Source organism: Haplochromis burtoni, unplaced genomic scaffold, assembly GCF_018398535.1.
Source record: "Haplochromis burtoni strain Fernald_Lab_line unplaced genomic scaffold, NCSU_Asbu1 Contig_50, whole genome shotgun sequence".
Lineage (NCBI taxonomy): Eukaryota > Metazoa > Chordata > Actinopteri > Cichliformes > Cichlidae > Haplochromis > Haplochromis burtoni.
The window spans coordinates 371,638-392,457 of NW_024582411.1; the positions used below are offsets into that span (position 1 = coordinate 371,638).

The following is a 20,820-nucleotide window of genomic DNA, read 5'->3' on the forward strand; positions in this document are numbered from 1 at the left end:
CCATTGCTCCTGGTGTCCCCTCTCTTTCTCTTTAGAGTTCGGTAAAATAATCCAATTTCAATCCTCAGGACAGAAATGAGGCTTCCTTAAAAACAGCTCCTACATCTGCAGACAAAAGGCTCTCACCTTTAAAATCCACAGCACGCGCCGAAGATTTTCTAAGCGTGGCCAAAAGGACCTACCAAGCTGACGGCATGTTTGTGGTCAAAGTCTTGTGGTGTTTGCTTTTAATCTATCACCTCAGTGAGGGAAAGAAAATCAAAGGAATCAGAGCACGTAAGTGAAATATCATGCTTTGCCTTCGCTTCTGTGATTTATGCACAGATTGATTGATGCTATCAAAATCTTTAACAAGCACTAAATTTAACTATAGTTCATGCTGTGAATTCATGCTGAGGAAAGTGTTTGCAATGAGACTCACACCGAAACTAGCCAATCTGTACACCGCAGAAGTATACACATAATTTCCCAAAGTATCTCTTTCTAAAGACAATCTTTAAAACAATCTTTACTCTTTATTTAGCCTCACAGTAGATAGTTATAAAGATGTGGTTCCACAGAGTAGTATTTTGCCTAAAAAGCAAAAGCTCCCCGATTTGGTCCCAGGAGGAGACACAAATGGATCACAGAGGGGGCCGACATAGAAACACAGATAAATGAGACATGTGGAGCTACCTGTCATGGCTACCCCGTGTACATCAGGAAGCAGCTGAAAGCAAATTCATGTCTTGTAAAGTGAAATTTTAACCAAGTTTCAGTCCAGCTGCTTCAGGCTGTATGTTTATTTTTACTAATTCATATGAACAATTACATTTAAAAGTTACATTAAGATTCCACAGATGAGCAACAAGTAAGCGGAGAAACACAAACAGTGTGTGTGTGTGCGCGTGTGTGCGTTTCCCTTGTTCCCTTACAGTGAAGAGTCACTTCAAATCGGTATAAAGCTGTTCTGAGCTTTCACGTTTATCCTGTGATAAAACATTTTTCATGCAATCGGTCCTTTCAAGATTGCCTGTGCCCCCAGTGTCTGGGGGAAAAACAGGCCACCAAATGATTTGATGAATATAAAAATATGAATCACGTTTTTTTAACATCTATGGGAGATTTTACAAAGCTGTTAGCCTTTTCTCCACCACGTGGATATCTGGGTGAATGGCGTTCATCCAGAGAGAGACTTAAAAACTGAAACAGCTGTCAGATCTTGTTAAGTTGAACTTGTTGTTTTGAACTTTTAAATACTTTTTTAAATAAAATAAAATATTTAGCATCTTAAAACCCAGCCTTTTTTCTACAAAATCTCAACTATTTGAAAGCTCGTAAAGGATGCGTTCACACCTTATTGATGATTGTTATTATTTTAAAAAGTCCTACAACGAAATCATTAAAACGTGCGCAAAAGGGAAAAGTTACTGGAGATTTTAACTCAGATCAGATTTCCTTGTATTATTGTAGGGTGTTTACCTCACAATACAAAGCTACTTGAGGTAACTGTTGTTGTGATTTGGCGCTACAAAAATAAATATAAATAAAAAAATAAATAAATCATATTCCTTTAGGTTTCTCCATCTCAGTCTTTAGTGCCGGTGTTTTTACTGGGTCTTTAAATGTGGGCTTATGACAGACTTCATGCCCCATTTAGAAATATGTTTTTTTTAATTATGCGCTGTGATAGATACCATGACTGATTTGCAAAGTAAACACAGTTCTTGTACAAATTTCTGGGTTAGGGTTTGTTTGTGTTCTGTTACTAATGAGTCAGACTGTTTTCACTGATCGTGTCGATAAACAGTCACTGAAGAGACACACCAAAGCAAATGATGATAAATGATGGCTGGATGTTCTTTTACTTTTCTTGCTAAGACGATTTGGGCTTCACATCAGGAACCAGAACTTGTATGAAGGCAGCTGCATTGCTGGGTGTTTACAGGCGCCTTGGTTTTTGGCATTATTGGCTGTGGTTTTAAACATGTTGAGGGAGGAGGAGTTTACGTAACAAATGATAGAAGAGTCTGGCAGAGATTCATCCGATGGGACTTGTTGTGAAGTGATGTCTGTGAGCAGATGCCAGCGAGGTCTGTATGACCTGGACTCACAGCAAAGGGCTTCTGATTGGGCGTTAGTTAGTCTCCAGTCCAATGGAGCCTCAGCAGGAACTGACTGTCCTAATTTCTCCACGTTTACTCACTCAAATACTTACATTAATGCATCAAAACACACTCTGTGTTATCAAATTGACACATTTCCATTCATCATTTGTAATTATTCTGTAAGCATAACCATCGTGTTCTGTAAAGTACTCGTTTCTAACAGACAATCCATCCGTTATTTGATTTCTGAGGTGCAGTGGGGACAGAGCAGAGGGATGTCCTGAGGGAGAAAGAGCTATATGTCAGCAGTTCAGTCTTTAGGCTGTTTTTAGGAGGTGAGGACACCTGCACGCTGGACCCTCTGCAGCTGCACACTCTCACCTCCTGTGGCTTCAACAGCAGTAATCCCCTCATCATCATCACTCATGGGTGGTCGGTAAGGTCAACTCCCTTTTCTCTCTTTACGCTTCGCTGACTTAAGCCACTGGATACTAAACATGGAACTTGACTACAGGGAGGGAAACGTCTTCAAAAGGCTGAAACATGTTGAAAAAACACACCATGAGGTAGACACGTGGATCTGCACTGAAATGTAATTAAATTTTGGATCGGATCATGTCAGCCACAATAGCAGTTAGTTCCCAGACCACACCCGTCACAACTCAAGATTACTAAAGTTTTGGTAGAGATTTATACGTACATTATCCATCATTCAACCTTTTTTTTGCTTATCCAGTTCAGGGTTGTTGGGGGGGGGCTATCCCAGTGGTCAAAAGGCGAGAGGAGGGCCACATCTTGAATAGGTCGCCAGCCTCTTGCAGGGCTAACACAGAGAAACATACATTAAAAAGGGGTGGGGTGCTAGTGCCATGACTCTCTTGACCCCACTGAACTTTGACTGCCCTTTTCTCTTTGGAGTATGGAACATTTTGATCTCGGTTACACAACTATAAAGCTGTCTCTATAACAGTGAAAATATTTGTCCACAAACAGACTTAAGAACACCTGCCAAAATACATTAAAAACTCCTTGCTGTAATTCCCATTCACAAAACAATCTGTATCATATTTATCTGTCAGCGAGATTTCAACACCAAGCTGAAGTTGGTGAATGCTGCAGGAGAGGTGGAGGATGGCAGATAAAAGGAAGCTGTTACATTCTGGTGCACATCCAGGTCACCTATTCCTAAACTGCAAAACAGGAAGCAGGCCTTGGCTGAGGTTGAACCCTCTTAGTCGCCCTGTAGTTTGTTATGCCTCCCCGTATGAGGTAGCCTGATTTTATTTAGAGTGAAACCATATAGTATTTGTTTCACAGTCATGGTATAAAAGCAAAATTTCAAGTTTGATTTTCAATTTAAAGATTTTTTTTTTTTTTTTTTTAGAAAATAACTTAAAATTCTGACTTATGGATGGCAAAAAATGTTTTTTCTGTGGCAGAAACAAACTTCCATAGTCTGAGAATAGGGTCCCAGATGTCAGACAATCAGTTTGACAAAGGGAGGACAGGAGACACTGAGGATTAGCTGGAGATTAGAGACGCATGGGGAACAAGACACAGGTGAGCGTAATCAACACAGGTGGTGACAATAAAACACTGAATCACAAGTGATATAGAAATGAAAACAGAAAAGGAACAACAATCACCTTTACAGTGAAACATGAAAGATAAATACGGAACATGAATGAACTCATTCAGTGGGACAACATTTTGAAGACACAGGAAAAACAAAGAAAAATTTAGCTTCAGACTAAAGGCAGCTGGAACTGGAGAAGCATAAGAGACAGTGAAGGATGACACATGTGAAGACACGAGGACATGAACGAGACAGAGGGGACACAGACTGGGGAATGGATGATCTGATATCCTCGTGTTGGTGTTGTTCCCAGACCATCATGAAAATGTTGTTCCAGGTTCAACATTGCAAGTGACCAATCACATTGTTGTGACGTTATTCCTTTGCGCGCCAAGCCATTCATACATTTATGAAATTCCAATGTTGCAAGGACAATATCAATTCTGCTTACTGTTTATTAAAGGGTTACGGTTAGGGTTAGGGTTAGAGTCAGGGTCCGTTGATCGGCGGACAGAGACGGTTTCACGCAGCTTAAGTACAGTTTTTTGTTTTACGCCGGTGTTTCCCGAAGTCGCAAAAGTATGACGTCACAACATTCTGATTGGTCACTTGCAATGTTGATCCTGGAACAACATTTAGTATGATGATCTGGGAACAACACCAACTCGAGGATATCAGATCAACCCTGGGGAATACTGGTGAAAAATAACAAACAGAAGCAAAACACAAAACAGAACTCACTAATTTCACAAGAACTACAAATCACTAAAAAAGAAACTTGTGACAAGTGCTCAAAAATAAGAACCAGAATTCAAAAATACCATGAGAATTAAGACTCCATAAAAGCCAACAAACACTAGCTCAGCAAATGAGAACCAAACAGAAACCCCAATCCCACATACTAAGAATTCAAAAAGGAAAATAAGAAAGAAAAAACCCTCCATAAACACAGACCATGCCAATATATGATGGGTGGGAAAAAGTGAAAAATCAACAGTTTGTAACGGTTCATGAGGAAAAATCCTTTAGTTAAGTAACAGAGTCACTGCAGTTTCTCTCATTTTTGCCGAACTGAACTATGCACAGGACTGTACTGTGCACAGCACATATTAACACTTTAAAAGTAAGCAGCTGTTTTTTAATGCTTAGTTTTGCTGTTGTGAAGGTGGATGGCATAATGGAGAGCTGGGTGATGAGGTTAGCCACGGCTGTGAGGACAAACCTGATAGATGCAAATGTGGTGCTTACAGACTGGCTGTCGCTGGCTCAGCAGCACTATCCAATCGCAGTACAGAAAACCCGCACTGTTGGAAAAGACATAGCTCACCTACTGCAGACACTTCAGGTGAGAATAAACTCCTCCACTGATCTTTATGATGTCAGTGGACTGAAAGGTGACACATTTTCATTCCATAGTCAAATCTATACGTTTCAGCAATCATGCATGTCTTTAATCGCCTACAGGAGCACTACAAGTACCCACTTAGAAATGCTCATTTGATTGGCTACAGCCTCGGTGCTCACATCTCTGGATTTGCTGGGAGCTTTCTGACAGGTCCGGAGAAGATTGGAAGAATTACTGGTGAGATTTTTAGTCCTTTCATAGCTAAATTTAATAAATAGCAATTTATTCATTTAATATTCTAAAACCACCCAATGCTTGTGTATATCATGTCTGTTCAGGGCTCGATCCAGCTGGTCCGCTGTTTGAAGGCATGTCTCCCACGGACAGACTGTCTCCTGATGATGCTGAATTTGTGGATGCCATCCACACTTTCACCCACGAGCGTATGGGCCTCAGTGTGGGAATTAAGCAAGCTGTGGCCCATTATGACTTTTACCCGAATGGAGGAGATTTCCAGCCAGGGTGTGACCTGCAAAACATTTACGAGCACATATCCCAGTACGGGATCCTCGGTAAGATAAATCTGTAACAGCACATTAAAAATTGCGACCACCAGAAATAACCATGATTGTTTTATAGTATAGTATTTCTGGGCAGCATGAAATAAGCAGCTCTGTGATGCCTCTTAGAGGCTGCAGTGTTTTATGGTCTGTAAGTGTGGGATAGAACAACAGAACATCCTGCTGTCTGTTTGCCGCTGAAGACTGGCAACAAGCTGCCTGGTCTGATGAGTCTCAATTTCTGCTCTGACATTCAGATATAAACAGCATGGATCGATCCTGCCTTGAATTCACGGTTCAAACTGCTGCTTTTAGTGATGTAATCATGTGGGGGATATTTTCTTGCCTCTTTTAGTACCAACTAAGGGTCAGCCTACCTAAGTATTGTCCATCCCTTTATGATCACAGTGCACCCAGCAACTGTGCGATGATATCATGTCAGCATGAACCGAATGTTTCCAGCACCTTGTTGAATCCAGCATCCAACCCTAGCCAGATGTATCTAATGAAGTGGCCACTTTAAACATTGTATTGAAACTTAAATATTACAAACATTTTTCTGAACAAATAGTCTTTTACAAATTTAGACCATATTTATCAGGAATACCAAAGCTATTATATTTGTTTATTTATTTAATGTCTGCATTGATGAGTCCACATAAAGTAGGCATTCATTCCCTGTTTGAAAAGGCATTCAAGTTTCTGGTTCCTCTGGTTTAAATCAAAGCTCCAATCAGAGCAGTATGTTCTTCTGCTTAAAGGCTTTCTGGTTTCCTTCTTTGCACGCTCTATCATAACATTTTTTCTTCTTAATTGGCCTTGCCACCTCAGAACACTGGTTTAGAAGCCACGTCTAGGATGCCGATTCCTCTTCTGCTTGTTGACAGTTTCTTCTTCTGTGTTTAGGCAGATGTATTTAATTTCATGCAGTCTAACAGAAGTGGCTGTGGGATTTATGCTGCCTCTCAATCCTAAACACATCCTCACAATATGACAGTGAGAACCACATTAAAGCATCTGTCATCCTCAGGAGTTAATTAGCAACATGTGCCGTGCTTTTTCTCTGTCCATCCGTCTGAGCTGAGCTGCCTTCAGGCTACAAGCTGCTGCTCAGAGAAACGGCCTTCAGAGCAGAGATATAATGAGTCACTTATAGGAGATGTGACAGAAGCAAGAGCTGATAGATGCCACCATTTGGCGATAATGAACTCGATCCACAAATAATGGTCAGGCTTCGTGGTTTAGCTCTTCCACAATCCGCTGAAAGTCAGATCAAAGTCGTTTTGGAGAAGCAGGTTTAAAATTTTCACCACATTTTTATTTTTCTCTTAGGCTTTGAGCAAACAGTGAAATGTGCCCATGAGCGCTCTGTCCATCTCTTCATCGACTCTCTGCTCAATAAAGACAAGCAGAGCATGGCCTACAGGTGCAGCGACAACAGCGCCTTTGACAAGGGCGTCTGTCTGGACTGCCGGAAGAATCGCTGCAACACACTCGGCTATGATATCAAGAAAGTCCGCACGGGCACCAGCAAGAGGCTCTACCTGAAAACACGGTCTCGGATGCCTTACAAACGTATGGTTTGTCATTTTGACCTAACAGCCGTGTAAAAGTCATAACTGACCAACAGGATACACTTATATGTCCCATTAAAGACTTAATATATATAAATAGCTTTTGCATGTGTTATTAAGGCAAAATAAATCTGTTTGATGGCAAGCTTACACAAAAATAAGGAGGCCAAATTTTATTTAAGTTAAAGCGGAGTGGCAGTAGATTTGAAAGGATTCGGTGCATCTGTCATCATGGCATAAAATCTCATCCCAAGAAGATTTCTAGTCGTTATTTGTTATTCAAATAAACCTACGACAAGACCTAGACTTTTTACAGCTTCATTTCTTTTGAGAATGAAAAAATGAGAAATTACAAACCACTAATTTCATTTGTAATTTAGATCTTTAGTAGGAAAGGGTGGCTTTTAGATTGGTGCCATCAACTGGGCTGGAAACCACAAAGCTTTGGTGTTTTAGTGGAACTTGCAGACATGAAAACATAAATATCAGAGATGGTGTTATGTTTTATTGTAGCTATGTGTAGGATTTTGAAACTTTGCACTTTGATGGCCTCATTTTCCCGGTTTTCTGCCTTGATTGAACTCCATTAGCTCCATAAGCCTAGGATAAGCAAATTAGATTTTAGTAGTTAAAAGTGAAAGATCAGGGCCACTTTGGCCTCATAAAACATTTTTTCTTTGTCTAAATCAAAAAAATTACAGAGCAGTTTTTGCCAATTTTTCACACTATCGAATAAAAACTTACATCTAAATCTGTTTAGACAGTCCACATCCATCAGTAAATGAATCCAGTCCTCTGTTTGACTGGTAGGAATACAAAATCAGCCATTATCTACACAAAATCTGTTCCTGTTTCAATGTTTTATTATCCTATATGTTAGACTGATAAAATGTAAAGCTAACAAGAAAAACTGAAAACTGTGTCGGGGGTTTCTCTGTAACCGTGTCCTCTTCTTCTTCTGTTTCTGGCTTCCACCCTTCAGTCTATCATTACCAGTTCAGGGTCCAGTTCATCAATCAGACAGAGAAGGTTGAGCCCTCTCTTACGATCTCCCTCACAGGAACCAAAGAAGAGAGTGGAGCTGTGGACATCACCTTGTGAGTACTGTACCAACACCAACCCCCCATCGGGTTTAAATCAGAACACATGAGCACTCTTTGACACATGCAATATGCAGCTGGGCTCTCAGCTCTACAAAGCAAGTTAAGGAGAGCAGCTGACACACATGGAAACAACTGAAGCCTTTGCATGAAAGAGAACTATAAATGGCAATGATGGGATGAATAATTTAAACAAGACAATATTCCCTGACAACTGTGTTATCCTTCATATTCTGTGTATCAAAGCGTCTCAGGCTAAACAGTGCTAGCAGAGGAAATCTCATCTGCTGTCCCGCTCTAGTCTGAGCCGCCACAACAGCCTTTTGCAGGGTGATTAACTCTCATCTAACTTTGTCTCTCTCGATTTCTGTTTTAAAAATCTCCACCAGCAATGAAAAGATTTCAGGTAACAAAACCTTCACCTTCCTGATCACCCTGGACAGAGACTTGGGGGAACTGATGTTGCTCAATATACGCTGGGAGGCATCTCCTCTGTGGGAAAATGTGTGGGACAAGGTGCAGACCATCATTCCTTGGAGAACTTGGGAAAGAAAAAGACTCCTGAATGTGGGCAAAGTCAGCGTCAAAGCGGGCGAAACACAGAGGAGGTACATGTGTTTCTTACGAGCTAGCAGCATAAAACCAAAAGTTTTTCTTGATTGCTGTAAATTTTCTTGTTTTAACCAAAGTTTCTTTAGCAGACAGCAAAAAAACAGGAATTGTTCTGTCTTTAATTGTTTATCTATTACTTTGGTGTAGAATGAATGGGGGAGGTTATTATCAACAAACTGTAAAATGTATAAATATATAATTAAATCAAAACCTTTATGCCCGCCATATTTTCTAAAGAAATCCAGCAGGCCGGATTGGAGTCTTAGCTGTGCCAATTCTGCCCCCCAGCCTCATGTTTGACACCCCTACTTTAAGGGCTTAAATGATGGAGAGCACAAATAATTATACAGCTTTTCATCATCATACCGGGCTTTATTCCACACATGATTCCAACACTGCTGAAGCCTTTTCTATTTTTTTAAACTATATATATATAAAAAATTAAGGTTAAAAATGAAATAACTGTACAACAAAATACACAATATATATAAATATATAAATATATTGAAATAATATATATAAATATAAATATATAATAAAAACACCCAGCACGCCCCTGCGGGCGGTTTATCCTTCAAGCTCGGGTCCTCTACCAGAGGCCTGGGAGCTTGAGGGTCCTGCGCAGTATCTTAGCTGTTCCCAGGACTGCGCTCTTCTGGACAGAGATCTCCGATGTTATTCCCGGGATCTGCTGGAGCCACTCGCCTAGCTTGGGAGTCACCGCACCTAGTGCTCCGATTACCACGGGGACCACCGTTACCTTCACCCTCCACATCCTCTCGAGCTCTTCTCTGAGCCCTTGGTATTTCTCCAGCTTCTCGTGTTCCTTCTTCCTGATATTGCTGTCATTCGGAACCGCTACATCGATCACTACGGCCGTCTTCTTCTGTTTGTCTACCACCACTATGTCCGGTTGGTTAGCCACCACCATTTTGTCCGTCTGTATCTGGAAGTCCCACAGGATCTTAGCTCGGTCATTCTCCACCACCCTTGGGGGCATCTCCCATTTTGACCTCGGGACTTCCAGGTTATACTCGGCACAGATGTTCCTGTACACTATGCCGGCCACTTGGTTATGGCGTTCCATGTATGCCTTGCCTGCTAGCATCTTGCACCCTGCTGTTATGTGCTGGATTGTCTCTGGGGCATCTTTACACAGCCTGCACCTGGGGTCTTGCCTGGTGTGATAGACCCCAGCCTCTATGGATCTTGTCTCAGAGCTTGTTCTTGTGCTGCCATGATTAGTGCCTCTGTGCTGTCTTTCAGTCCAGCTTTGTCCAGCCACTGGTAGGATTTCTGGATATCAGCCACCTCCTCTATCTGCCGGTGGTACATACCGTGCAGGGGCCTGTCCTTCCATGATGGTTCCTCGTCTCCCTCCTCTTTCTTGGGTTTCTGCTGCCTGAGGTATTCACTGAGCACTAGGTCAGTTGGGGCCATCTTCCCAATGTATTCTTGGATGTTCTTGTCTCATCCTGGACTGTGGTGCTGACACTCACCAGTCCCCGGCCCCCTTCCTTCCGCTTAGCGTACAGCCTCAGGGTGCTGGACTTGGGGTGAAACCCTCCATGCATGGTAAGGAGCTTTCTTGTCTTTATGTCAGTGGCTTCTATCTCCTCCTTTGGCCAGCCTATTACCCCAGCAGGGTACCTGATCACGGGCAGGGCGTACGTGTTGATGGCCCGGATCTTGTTCTTACCATTCAGCTGACTCCTCAGGACTTGCCTGACCCTCTGCAGGTACTTGGTGGTTGCAGCCTTTCTAGCGGCCTCTTCATGGTTCCCATTGCCTGCGGGATCCCCAGGTACTTGTAACTGTCCTCTATGTCTGCAATGTTGCCTTCTGGTAGTTCAATCCCCTCAGTTCTGACTACCTTCCCTCTCTTTGTTACCATCCGACTACACTTCTCCAGTCCGAACGACATTCCAATGTCATTGCTGTATAGCCTGGTAGTGTGGATCAGTGAATCGATGTCTCGTTCACTCTTGGCATACAGCTTGATGTCATCCATGTACAGGAGGTGGCTGACAACTGCTCCGTTCCGTAGTCGGTATCCGTAGCCAGTCTTGTTAATGATCTCACTGAGGGGGTTCAGGCCTATGCAGAACAGCAGTGGGGACAGAGCATCTCCTTGGTAGATCCCGCACTTGATGGTGACTTGTGCTATGGGCTTGGAGTTGGCCTCTAGTGTTGTACGCCACATCCCCATTGAGTTCCTGATGAAGGCTCTTAGGGTCCCATTGATCTTGTACAATTCTAGGCATTCCAGTATCCAGCTGTGGGGCATTGAGTCATAGGCCTTCTTGTAATCAATCCAGGCAGTGCACAGGTTGGAACACTGAGCTACTAGTTGTTTCGCCGTCATTATAAATATAATATATATATGATCCAGTCCAAACCCATTTCAACAACAGCCGTGACAAAAACTAAGAACATTAACTGAACTTTTAAAGGTGAAATGTTTTTTAGTGATTGATACTTTTCAGCTTGTTTGTTTTCATTGTATTATTTTTTTGTTTCATGATAGATCACATATTTCCTGTAGGTTGCAGGTCTAACTGCAGACAGACATGACAGGCTAGTTTAGTCTACAGCAGCCAACAATATGTGTCAAAAAGTGGTTTAGCATTATCTTTGCTGCATGCAAAAAGCTCTTCTCTGAAAGAGACGTCTGAATGGCTCTATCTGAATATATGTGTCATTCAGCATTAATGGGGCCTTCACGGATTAGCACGTTACAGCTGTGGCTCAGGAGGAAGAGCAGGTTGTCTACTAATTGGAAGGTCAGTGGTTTTAGTCTGCGTGTCAGTGTTTCCCTGGGCAAGATGCTGAGCCCTGAGCTGCCCCTGCTGCATCTATGTGTTAGGTTAAATCACTTTAAAAGCAATTAGGCATAGAAAATGGTGATTAAGGCTTGTGGCTAGAAAGTACTTTGAGTGCTCAAATAGAGTAAGAGAGTGCAATGTAAGTACCAGTCCTTTTACTGTTGCATCTATCGGAGGACACAGTGTCCATGATTTCCAAAATATGTTCACATTCCCACTCTGTACACATTCAAATGAGCTTTGACCCAGAGAAAGCTGCTGTGTTTTGAATGGTGTTTGGGTTTTTTTCTCTTTGCATTGTAAAGTTTTAACTTGCATTGGTGGCATCACAGATGACCTCTGTTGAACCTGCAGTTTTTCGTATCACATTCAAAGCACATATATATGAGCATATATGATATTTCCAAATATAAAATAAAAATCACACTGTGATATATAATAGAGCTGAAAATGGGATAAACAGGAAAGAAAGTCAAGTACAGTTGTCTCAAATTGTACAATAGTGCTAAGACGAGTAATATTACTGATACTGAATTATATTAATTCAGTTCAGTTTTAATGAAATACCACCAAATTGCAACAACAGTTGGCTCAAGGTGCTTCATATTGTAAGGTAAAGATGCTACAATCGTATAAAGAACACACTTGAGACCATTACAGACTGCTGATGCCATCTAGTGGGTTGTTTCCCATACACAGACTGGTTAATCTTTACTCCTGCACTCACTCTTTCTGTTCAATCGCACCGTGTTAACGACACCGTCTCTGTTTTCCAGGACATCTTTCTGTTCCATGACAAACGAGGGACAAATGGAAGCGTCAGAAGACATGGTGTTTGTACGCTGTAAGGAAGAGAGACCAAAAAGGCCCAGAAGAAAGGACAACTTATAGACTTGTGTGGGTCACTCGCTGAAGATCTAACTGAAGATATCAGTTGAATGGCTCTTGAAAACAACAACGAATGCGATAAAATTCTCCCTCCTTGAAGTGAAGTTGTGTACATTCAGGGAGTAACTCAGAAAACCATAATTGCTGGAAAGAAGTGCTGAATAAATATACTGTTCTTTTCTATCATGTCATTAGGTGGGTTTATTTTTCTACACATGCACAAAGGTCCATTCGTATCCAGCTACGGACTAACACATTTTTCCATGTCACAAATGTGCAGATATTTTGGTTGAATGAAAACACAACTGACAGGTTGAACTGTAAGTTAAAGCGCTAAACCCTTTAAAGCCTGAAACGGGAACTAATCTAAATTCTAACTGAAAATTGATGTTTATAAAACCCTCTATTGATGCCTATTTTGCATCTATTATTTGAATTTGTATCATAATTGCTTGAAAACAAAATCAGTCTTAAAATCTCATTAAGAGATTAAGAAAGGCAAGTAATTACCAGGTGATGACTGCAGAGGGCAGGCTGTTACAGCTGAAAACTCGAATGCAGTTGAATCTTGTTCTTCTAAATCAGGTGCGACACTTGAATCTTCTTACCAATCATCACTTTGAACCATTTGTGGGTTGAATAACATAATAACATTAAATTCAATTGTAAAATGTTTCTTTTTTAAAGTATCAGAAATCCATGGCGCTACCTTTTAACACTGGACAAAGAGGGAAACGATATGGTAAATTCAACTTTATTAATGCAGTTCAAGTAATTTAAAAGAAATTATACATTTCCACCTTTGCAAATGTAGTAAAATATTCAAATTAAGCAGGATGAGAATCAGAACAAAAGAAGGGGGAAAACAAAACCACACAATTTGAAGGCACAGTATAAAAGACAACGCATTAAATCAGACAGTAGTAATGAATCTATAACATTATGGATTCTGTTTACATCACTTACATTTCAGTGCAACATCAACAAACAAAATCCCAGAGTACTAACCCTCGACACCAAGTATCCACATCATACATATATTTTTTTTTTTAAAAAAAGATACAAATGTTTCAGCAAAGCGTCTCTCTCTCTCACACAGACAAAAGCTTTTTTTTAAAAAGCCACAGAAAATCTCATAACCAACAAAAAGCATAACTAGTAGCACCACAAAGACAAAGAACATAAGAAAAGGGAGCAAAAGAATTGCATTTGTGCCTGTTCACAAGCTTTGCTGCAGCACACGGTTTTCCGTGTACCCTCTCAGGAGGACACGCTGGAGGCATTTCTCACTGAGAAGGTCAAATGTTAAAACTCTGTGAAGCTCTGCATAGAATCTGGTCTGTAAGACATCCTGGCACCTTGCACATAAAGCAATGCTAAATTGCAGCTGCGCTCAACAGAGCTCATTTGTGGGAGCATCTCTTTTATTCTACTAAACATATGTTATGTAGTCTACAAATCATGTTTGTGTGTGTTCTGCATTTGTATCCATTTATCTGAAGAGAACCTAAAATTACACTTACTGAATACTGCTCAAGTTAAGCCAAAAAAGGTTTTTATCTGTGTGCAAAATTGGATTCTTCACGTGCTGGCTGATAAAGTGTCTACAATCAGGCAAGGCTATGCTCTAAGTTGCATCACACAGACATCGTTTCAGTCTTCAGTAACGATTGCTGACACTTGTACATCAACTTCAGTCACACTGCTCCGAGTAGGCACATATTTAATGTAATCACACAAAACCAAAGGGAGTAACAAAGGTTAACAAAATCCCCAATCAGTAGCAAAAAGAAGGACAGAACAGTAGTGGATGGCTGATGCGATGTGATTGTTCACTCTGATAAAGATCTGTTAACAGCAGCAACAAAGCAATAATACAATTAGAATCGCTAGACTTCCCAACTCCATGCACAATAGAAACAATCTCAACTGCATTAAAAAGCATTAAAAGCAAAAAACCAAAGAAAAAAACAAAAACAAACCACATATAAACCCGGACAGGTTCCTTATCTGGGTATAAAGGTCTGACTGCATTTGAGTGGTTTTACTTTGTCTTTAACAACTGCTTAATGTGTGAAAAGATGGACAGATGACAAGAGTTAAAAGACACGACAGTCAGACCAGGACTTCTCTCTCCTCTAATCAGTTCTGTACACTTGTATTGTTTGGTTTAACGCATTCTGGTTTAGCTTTCACTTTTCTGAATGTAGCACAAAGTGGTTGTTTCACCGCTCAGAGTCAAAGCAACCAGTTAGGTAAAAAGAGTTATTACAGAATACAAGTGTGATACAATCAGTTTAACAAAAGCTATTTTCTCGTCATTCAATTCCACCTCAAGTATTTTGTTGTAAACACATCTGCAAACCATATCACAACTACAAATACACAAATTCAGACCACCAGATGACTGACTGGTCTTATCGAGCTCATTTATATACATTCTTCCAGTCCTGTCCTCTGCCTTGGATGGCAGCTTACGTGACCTGTAGGCCTGAGCCAGAAGAGACTCTACCCAGACATCTGTAAGCAGTCGTCTTTACACTTGTATTCTGTCATTTTATTGATCCTGAGAAGATGAATTAAAACAGTGAACAATCTCCATTCAAAGAAAAATAAATTCATGTGAAACAAAAGACAAAACGACCTCAACATTTATATATTTGCACACAGAAGGAACAGAAGTATGCCTTACAAAAAAAATATATGTATTGGGGGGAAAAAGTCACATTGGCAAAAGAAAAACAGGTTCTTTTCAAACACAAAGTCTCAGATCTGTTTTTGATTGGCAGCAGAAATTTGTGAAAAACTAGTAAATTTGCTTTTCTCTCCTCCACAAAAAAGAAAAAAATTCAAAGGTTTTAAAAAAAGAAAAAAAAAAGAAACAAGATTAAGATTAAATAACGGAGATCAGTGAATTTCTCCCCCGTTCATCCTTGGAAAAATGTATTTCCTATAAAAGCTAAGTGAACCACTGCTAGTCTTGCTCTTAGAGCAGAGGTGAGTGAGTTTGTTAGACCCAAAAATACATCAGGTTTTGTCCAGTAAAAATGTTTCAGTTGCAAGTTCTCAGAATTCTGCAATAAGTGGTAAAGGTAACTCTTTGGAGTAAGGTGCTCCGATTGTAGGCACGAAGAAGAACCAAGGCAACAAGCGGACTTTTGCCTCATTGTCTCAACAGTCCCATTTGATACTGCTCTCTTTGTTGACGCTGCTGACGCTGCTGGCGCTGGCCCTGAGCTTGGCGCTGGCCTTGAGCTTGGCGCTGGCCCTGTGATGCTGGGGGCCGCCGTCTCAGAGTATTCAGGGTGTCTACAGGAAATGGACATCTCAATTAACTTAAAGAAATACAGTGAATGCTGCAAATTAATGCTACTACCATTTATATTGTTAGAAATGCCCACAGTAGAAGTGACTATTACATGATAAGGTAATCATGCTGGACTACAAAATATTTCTTAGCACCTTGCTATTCAGCCATCTCTTCTCTTTAACCTAAATATGCATTCAGTTATCCACAGTTGTTGAAGTTTATACACATACATACACACACTTGTGCATATTTATATCCTTGTGGGGGACATCTCATTGACATAATGCTTTCCCTAGCCACTTACCCTAACCATCAAAAATGAATGCCTAACCCTGACCCTAAACCTAACCATAACCCAATTGTAACCCTGACTCTAAAACCACATTTTGAGTCTCAAAAATGCTTTCGTGCCTCGTGGGGACCAGGTGGTCCCCACAAGGGCTGTCGGTCCCCACAAGTATAGTAAATTCCAACTTTTGGTCCCCACAAAGATGTTAATACCCATACACACACATACACACACACATATCATGAGCATGAAAGTCCTGGTAATTTAGGGATTTTATTTCTCTGAACTGTTCATTTTCCAGGGTGGAATAACTGTGCATCATACATCTTTAATTATTTAAAACACAAGAATTAGATGCAAAAGTTTAAATTTGTTTGGGATTTTCTCTAATCCATACAGGGATCCATACATGGGAATATCCCTTAGCAAGTTGCACCTCAACCCGAGGCTTTTGGCATAATTCTGACTGGATATGTGACCAGTCTTGGCAAAGTTTGGTTTGACTAAGGGACATTTAATTAAATGTTGTGGAGGGTGTATATTTTTGATCCTACAGAGACTGAATCAATTTTGGATTGTTTCTAAACTCCTTAAAAGTCTCAAATTACCATGACATTCATGGCCATGGCCTACTAAAACATGTAAATATAAACTGAGTTACATACAGATGAACTGTTAGTATACTTGCAAAATGTATTATATGCATTATTGAAAAAAACATTTTTTTTCTCAATGATGTATATACGTTTTTTTGTTTAAAAAAATACTTTTTTGTTGAAAATTATTAAATAAAAAATTAAATGGTTAAAATACAAAATGTATGAGAAAAAAAATATACATCCTCTGAGAATAAAGAGAAATCCTTACAAAGAAAAGAAACTAGCGTAATTTTTTTTTCATGCTATAAGGTTTTACAACAAGAGGGAAAAACCTCTGTGGTGGATGACCTAATCAAGTTAAACTGTACTTTGCAATGGGATTCTTAAAAAAGGAAATACTTGAGATTTTAGAAGTCCGAAGATTAATTTGTCACAAATAGGCTAAACTTAGAAGAAAAGAAAACCCTGATTTGAATGAACTGGAAGTCACGGCCCATCTGCTCATTAACATGGACATGTGCTGGAATCCTTGATGTGATGAAATTGACTAAATCTTACAAATAGAACCAGTATGGAGTTTGATATCCAAAATGAAAGTAAACAAACACAATTTTTTAATATCTAATTTCCCTTCTCTCCCTCACTCCAAAATTAGTTTTTCCTTTAACCCACAACAGGCCACAGATTACATCACAGTTTCCTTTTTTTGCAGAGCCCTGGTTTAGATACGTACCAGATACATGCTTGCGTGGAGGAAGCTTGGGGTTGCTACTGGGTGTGTGGACACTGCAGACCTTGATGAAGCCAACCATTAGCATGATGAGAGCAACACCCATCAACAGCACTGCCCACCAGTAGGCCTGAATGACACAGAATGTAATAAAAAATATTTAAGCACAGACAAGAATCACTAAAAATATTAGCTATGTGTGTTTGTCACCATGTTGACAAATCTTTGTCACTATATACACTCCCACACTGAGACACTCACCACTATCCAGTCTGCAATACTGTTATAGAAATCAGGATTAAAGATGGCTTTCTTTAGCCTTGCAAGAGGCCCGTCTGCATCCACCAGGCGACACTTATTGAACACATCGCAGTATCCCTTGAAGTCATTGCAGGGTGAGCCAGGCTGCAGCGTCACCACTTTCCCACTGAAATACTGGGCCCATCTCTGTGACCCTGTGCTGCTGCAGGTGCTGGGATTCGCTGAGGGTAGAAAGAAAGTAAGTGACATCTGTATTACCAAGAAAATGTTTTAATCGTAAAGATGTTCTCATGACTAAAAGCAAACATTAAAACCAACAGTCACTTATGCTATACGTCAGATAAGTCTAGTTTTAAATGACTTTACTTAGTGTATATTTTGCCATGTGAACAATCAGACACTCACTTTTCTCCTGGCAACACACATGGCACAGGTCAGTAGCCTCATCCTTGCCATCCTCCTTAGCACAGCTACATACCTCCAGATTGTGCTTTGCACAGACAGAACCAGTGCAGGCCTATTTCAAAAAACAAAAACTTTAACCTATGATACAAACTCACAAAGCGGGAAAACAAGACACGAAGCCGATTATATGAGCATACCCCATTGATGCAAACTTGTGTATCTTTATGACAAAAGGTGAAATTCTCCTTTGGCTGTGAGGCAGGACATAGAGCAGTATTTCCACCACACCTGCCCTCATTGGCACACTCAGAATCTGGTCTGCACACCTCATTATTGGTCTTGAAAGTACATTCTCCTGTGCAACATGGGCCTTGGCTGGGACTGCGTAAAAACAATGAAAACCATGCAACCAAAAGTCAAACAAATGCTGCCCTGTTCACAGCTGTGTTCTGTGCTCACTAATACCACAATCAACAGTTCATCACAAAATCTTACCTGCAGATTTTGCCGGGTCTAAGTTTGCACTTTTCGCCATCCCCTGAATCTGCACTAAAGCAACAGTCGTCTTTACACTGGTCTTGGTAGCCACAGTCACACTGCTCTCCCTCTTCCACCAGACCATTACCACAGATAGGATGACCAGACTCTGTACACACAGAAACAACAGACTGAAAGAGCATCTCTCTCTCTCTCTCACTGACTCACACACAGATAACAAAATCCTTTTATTTATTTTATCACATAAGAGAATTTACCGACAAAACAGCTATCTCTTTTCTTTTGTAGAACAGCGGTTATATTCCCGATGCTGCAGCTTGAGAACTTGTTATTGTTGAGCCTGTCCCCTGATGTGGCTCTGGCATACATAATGTAGTTCCCTCTCTCCTTTTGTCCTTGCTCCTTAGACTCTCCAGGGGTGCATACGCTACCAGAGTCATGCTGTGAAATAGTAGGCAAGCAAAAGAGAAACAGCAGAGCTCTGAGAAAGTTCCACAGAATAAATACAGCTTGGCAAGAGAAAGTAGGCTACTGGCAAAGGCCGGGATTTAAATAATAGTACTTACAGGTGAGCCAAAGTTGTGTCCGACCTCATGAGCGAAGGTGATGTGTGACACCTTGGGGGGGACATGTGAGCCATAGTTCTGCACTGTGATGATACCAGTGTTCAGAGACTTTGTCCTTCCATCTGAGTATTTTCTGTTCTTCTCACAAATTCCCCCGGAGCTTCCTGCGGTAAAAACAAAGGGTGCGATGCATTAACAGGTCAAACACAGCCAGGATTTGTTTGAATTTGCTTGCTAGACAAAACCTAAAAGTCCAGTTGGAGATAATGTGTATCTCAACAGTGGTTATCAACGTTCTGTTGAACCAGGCCTTCTGAGCATGTTTAGAAGCCCATCATAATTCTTAATCTGTTCAAAATGACCCATATGAGTTCTGCCTACTCCAGTCAGAAACACTTTAATGATGATGATGATAAAACACTGCTAAATATGTAAAGAGAATAGAAAACAACATTAAAATGCAATCCTGTTGTAAATAAGACACAAAATTAATGCTGCAGAAAATAATTAAACTGGGAATTCAGTATAGAGCAATAAAATAAACATTTCATTTTAAGTTAATTATTTTAAAGCCAAATGCGCTCTCACTGCTGCAGTTTATTTTTAATGTGACAGCTCTGAAATTTTAAAGTGTATATATTTAAATATTACATTTCATTATCCCATAGCCTAATAAAGGAAACGTGGAAATCACAGATCAAAGTGAAAATTATTTTACTTTTAAACAGGCATTCTTGCATTCTGTGTTTTAGCAGCTGCAATTCCAGCAGTGTCAAAGGCGACTTAGCAGCAGATTAGAGTCAAGCAAAAACAACATTTTTATATTTTCTGCATCACCAACAGAATACACACATGAATGCAACAGTCTGTGCTGCTGTTACTTTACATCTGGGCTTCATTCCTGATGTTGGTATGGTTTGACAGCTTGCACATATGAAAGGTATTCGCTCAGCAAAGAATACGAGTTAAAAAATGCTATAAATAAAACATTACGTGAAAACGTGGCAACTAAAACAGTGAATCTAACCTGCTCAAAAGCAGGTTGTGTGTTCAGCAACAGTTACCACATAACAGTGACTTAGCCACCTGTGCGGGTGACAAAACCTTACTTTTAGCTCACTAACCCATTGTACACCCCTCTGGTTCAATATGGACAACAAAATACACACATACATACAGACACACAGTAGCAGGGCATGGAGATGCTGGTAGTTTCAGCAAGCGTAACTGGCTCCACAGTTAATCGAAAAGAAGTCTTGAAAATCAGTGAACCATAAACTACAGTAATTGTATACCGGTTTAACCAATAAAGTCTTATAAGGGTTGTCCAATAAATTAAGGAACTTGTTTTAAATGTTTTAAAAAGCGAGAACAGTAATCTGAAACAGGATGAATCGTCTGTAAGTCTAAGACCCTGAATACATCTAAACCCCTGAAGTTTCTTTGCTTTATTTGTCTGTTAAATTATCTAAAATAAAAATTGGTTTTGGATATATTGGGTATCACGCTTAACAAGAAGCACTCTCCCCGTTGTGCTGCAATTCCCAATATCCAGAAATTCAGAGTTTAGGAGACTGCTTCCAGCTACATAGAAA

At 40.3% G+C, this 20,820-nt stretch overlaps 2 protein-coding genes across 2 annotated transcripts in view; one reads left to right on the top strand and one right to left on the bottom strand.

The window, feature by feature from the left end:
* The first annotated feature begins 11 nt into the window (after positions 1-11).
* On the top strand, positions 12-12,750 carry lipca (lipase, hepatic a). Its single transcript, XM_005929590.2, has 9 exons — positions 12-276; positions 2,345-2,523; positions 4,829-5,008; positions 5,128-5,245; positions 5,347-5,580; positions 6,901-7,143; positions 8,125-8,239; positions 8,632-8,850; positions 12,456-12,750. The coding sequence occupies exons 1-9, from the start codon at positions 195-197 to the stop codon at positions 12,568-12,570; spliced, it is 1,485 nt and encodes a 494-aa protein (XP_005929652.1). The 5' UTR covers positions 12-194; the 3' UTR covers positions 12,571-12,750.
* A 1,523-nt stretch (positions 12,751-14,273) lies between these two features.
* adam10a (ADAM metallopeptidase domain 10a) overlaps positions 14,274-20,820 on the bottom strand; it is a 29,819-nt gene continuing 23,272 nt past the window's right edge. The window contains exons 9-16 of the mRNA XM_005929588.2: positions 19,226-19,389; positions 18,917-19,100; positions 18,657-18,807; positions 18,359-18,542; positions 18,162-18,273; positions 17,757-17,977; positions 17,499-17,625; positions 14,274-15,876 (exon numbers count right to left, since the gene is read on the bottom strand). Coding sequence (XP_005929650.1) covers positions 15,731-15,876; positions 17,499-17,625; positions 17,757-17,977; positions 18,162-18,273; positions 18,359-18,542; positions 18,657-18,807; positions 18,917-19,100; positions 19,226-19,389 — 1,289 coding nt within the window. The 3' untranslated portion in view covers positions 14,274-15,730. The remainder of the gene's footprint in view (positions 15,877-17,498; positions 17,626-17,756; positions 17,978-18,161; positions 18,274-18,358; positions 18,543-18,656; positions 18,808-18,916; positions 19,101-19,225; positions 19,390-20,820) is intronic.